The sequence below is a fragment of the Lolium perenne genome, chromosome 5, assembly GCF_019359855.2.
Source record: "Lolium perenne isolate Kyuss_39 chromosome 5, Kyuss_2.0, whole genome shotgun sequence".
Lineage (NCBI taxonomy): Eukaryota > Viridiplantae > Streptophyta > Magnoliopsida > Poales > Poaceae > Lolium > Lolium perenne.
Genome location: NC_067248.2, coordinates 239,842,426 through 239,845,612, shown reverse-complemented (window position 1 = coordinate 239,845,612; position 3,187 = coordinate 239,842,426). Strand labels below are relative to the sequence as shown.

At 47.8% G+C, this 3,187-nt stretch overlaps 1 protein-coding gene across 1 annotated transcript; it reads left to right on the top strand.

Annotated features, from left to right (window-relative positions):
- The first annotated feature begins 980 nt into the window (after nucleotides 1-980).
- Nucleotides 981-1,340, top strand: LOC139831776 (uncharacterized). Its single transcript, XM_071821109.1, has one exon. It carries the CDS (start codon nucleotides 981-983, stop codon nucleotides 1,338-1,340), a length of 360 nt encoding a protein of 119 aa, XP_071677210.1.
- The last annotated feature ends 1,847 nt before the right edge of the window (nucleotides 1,341-3,187 follow it).

The following is a 3,187-nucleotide window of genomic DNA, read 5'->3' as shown; positions in this document are numbered from 1 at the left end:
GACCAATTCGTTTCTTTCTGGATCGCCTATGCCCTCCTCGTAGCCATCACGCTTGCAATAAGATTGTGTGGCCCCTGAAAATATATTTACATATATTTTTAGTACATTCACGCACGCGTCCCTGATAGGTAAGCTTCGGAAGCTAGTTGATACAACGGTGAGGAGAGGTGTTGATATCCTTTGCGTCTAGGAGACCAAGTGGAGGGGGCAGAAGACGAAGGAAGTAGAGGATACCGGCTTCAAGCTGTGGTATACGTGAACGGCTTCAAGTTGTGGTATACGGGAACTCCTCCAAACAGAAATGGAGTAGGCATCTTGATCAACAAGAGCCTCAAATATGGAGTGGTAGACGTCAAGAGATGTGGGGACCGGATTATCCTAGTCAAGCTAGTAGTTGGGGACTTAGTTCTCAATGTTATTAGCGCTTATGCCCCGCAAATAGGCCACAATGAGAACACCAAGAGGGAGTTCCGGGAAGGCCTAAAGGACTTGGTTAGGTGTGTACCCAGTGGCGAAAAGCTCTTCATTGGAGGAGACCTTAATGGCCACGTGGGTACATCTAACATAGGTTTTGAAGGGGTGCATGGGGGATTTGGCTATGGTATCAGGAATCAAGAAGGGGAAGATGTCTTAAGCTTTGCTTTAGCGTACGACATGATCGTAGCTAACACCCTATTTAAAAAGAGGGGATCACATCTAGTGACTTTTAGTAGTGGCCACCACAGTAGCCAGATTGACTTCATCCTCTCAAGGAGAGAAGACATGAGTGTGTGCCTAGATTGTAAGGTGATACCTGGAGAGAGTGTTGTCCATCAACATAAGCTTGTGGTCGCTGACTTCCGCTTTTGACTTTGTGTCCAGCGGGATAAGCGTGCGAAAGTCGCTAGAACGAAGTGGTGGAAGCTCAGACGTTCAAGGAGAGGGTCATTAAGGAGGGCCCTTGGGAGGAAGGAGGTGATGCAGATAACATGTGGATGAAGATGGCGACCTATATTCGTAAGGTGGCCTTGGAGGAGTTTGGAGTGTCCACGGGAAGTAGACGCGAAGTTAGGGATACCTGGTGGTGGAACACTAATGTCCAAAAGGCTATTAAGGAGAAGAAAGATTGTTTCGGACGCCTGTACGTGGATAGGAGTGCAGACAACATGGAGAAGTACAAGATGGCAAAGAGGCCCGCAAAGCGAGTTGTGAGTGAAGCAAGGGGGCAGGCGTATGAGGACCTCTACCAGCGGTTAGGCACGAAGGAAGGCGAAAAGGACATCTATAGGATGGCCAAGTTCCGAGAGAGGAAGACGAGGGATGTTGACCAAGTCAAATGCATTAAGGACGGAGCAGACTAGCTCCTGGTGAAGGACAAGGAGATTAAGCATAGATGGCGGGAGTACTTCGACGGTCTGTTCGATCACTGGGGAGATTGAGAGCTCTACATCGAACTGGACAACTCCTTTGATGATACTAGTAGGCGTTTTGTGCGGCGAATCCAGGAGTCTGAGGTCAAGGAGGCGTTGAGAAGGATGAAGGGAGGCAAGGCAATGGGCCCTGATTGTATCCCCATTGAGGTGTGGAGAGGCCTCGGAGACATATCGATAGTATGGCTAACTAAGCTCTTCAACTCCATTTTTCGGGCAAACAAGATGCCAGAAGAATGGAGACGCGGTATATTAGTACCAATGTTTAAGAACAAAGGGGATGTTCAGAGTTGTACTAACTACCGTGGAATTAAGCTTATGAGCCATACAATGAAGCTATGGGAGGGAGTCATTGAGCACCGTTTAAGACGAATGACAAGCGTGACCTAAAATCAGTTTGGTTTCATGCCTGGGAGGTCGACCATGGAAGCCATCTTCTTGGTACGACAACTCATGGAGAGATACAAGGAGCAAAAGAAGGACCTGCATATGGTGTTCATAGACTTGGAGAAGGCCTACGATAAGATACCGCGACACGTCATGTGGTGGGCCTTGGACAAACACAAAGTCCCAGCAAAGTACATTACCCTCATCAAGGACATGTATGATAATGTTGTGACAAGTGCTCGAATAAGAGATTGCGATACCGATGACTTCCCGATTAAAATATGACTACACCAAGGGTCAGCTTTGAGCCCTTATCTATTTGATTTGGTGATGGATGAGGTCACAAGGGATATACAAGGAGATATCCCATGGTTTATGCTCTTTGCGGATGATGTGGTGCTAATCGATGATAGTCGAACGGGGGTCAATAGGAAGTTAGAACTATGGAGACAAACCTTGAAATCGAAAGGTTTTAGACTTGGTAGAACTAAAATTGAATACATGATGTGCAGTTTTAGTACTATTAGGCACGAGGAGGAGGTTAGCCTGGATGGCAGGTGGTGCCTCAGAAGGAAACTTTTCGATACTTGGGGTCAATCCTGCGCAAGGATGGAGATATTGATGAAGATGTGAACCATCGGATCAAAGTCGGATGGATGAAGTGGCTCCAAGCTTCTGGTATTCTTTGTGATAAGAGAGTGCCACAAAAGCTAAAAGGCAAGTTCTATAGGACGACGGTTCGACCCGCAATGTTGTATGGCGCTGACTGTTGGCCGACTAAAAGGCGGCATGTTCAACAGTTAGGTGTGGCGGAGATGCGCATGCTGAGATGGATGTGTGGCCACACGAGGAAGGATCGAGTCTGGAATGATAATATACGAGATAGAGTTGGGGTAGCACCAATTGTAGAGAAGCTTGTCCAACATCGTCTAAGATGGTGTGCGCATATTCAGCGCAAGCCTCCAGAAGCTCCGGTGCATAGTGGATGGCTAAAGCGTGTTGATAATGTCAAGAGAGAACGGGGTATACCAAACTTGACATGGGAGGAGTCTGTAAAGAGAGATCTGAAGGACTGGAGTATCACCAAAGAACTAGCCATGGAAAGAGCCGTGTGGAAGCTTGCTATCCATGTGCCAGAAGCATGAGTTGGTTACGAGATCTTATGGGTTTCACCTCTAGCCTACCCAACTTGTTTGGGAATAAAGGCTTTCGTGATCCAAGTACTCGAAGGAGCGATCCTCTAGAAAAGCTGACTCGTACACAGTGCCACTACATTCATTTTATGCTTTTCAGCATAAACTGTAGCTGGTACTGCGCCATCATGGAGGTACCGGCCTGCACTCGGCCTCGCCGCAGCCGCATGCTTCCACCATCCCGCGGCACCCAGACCA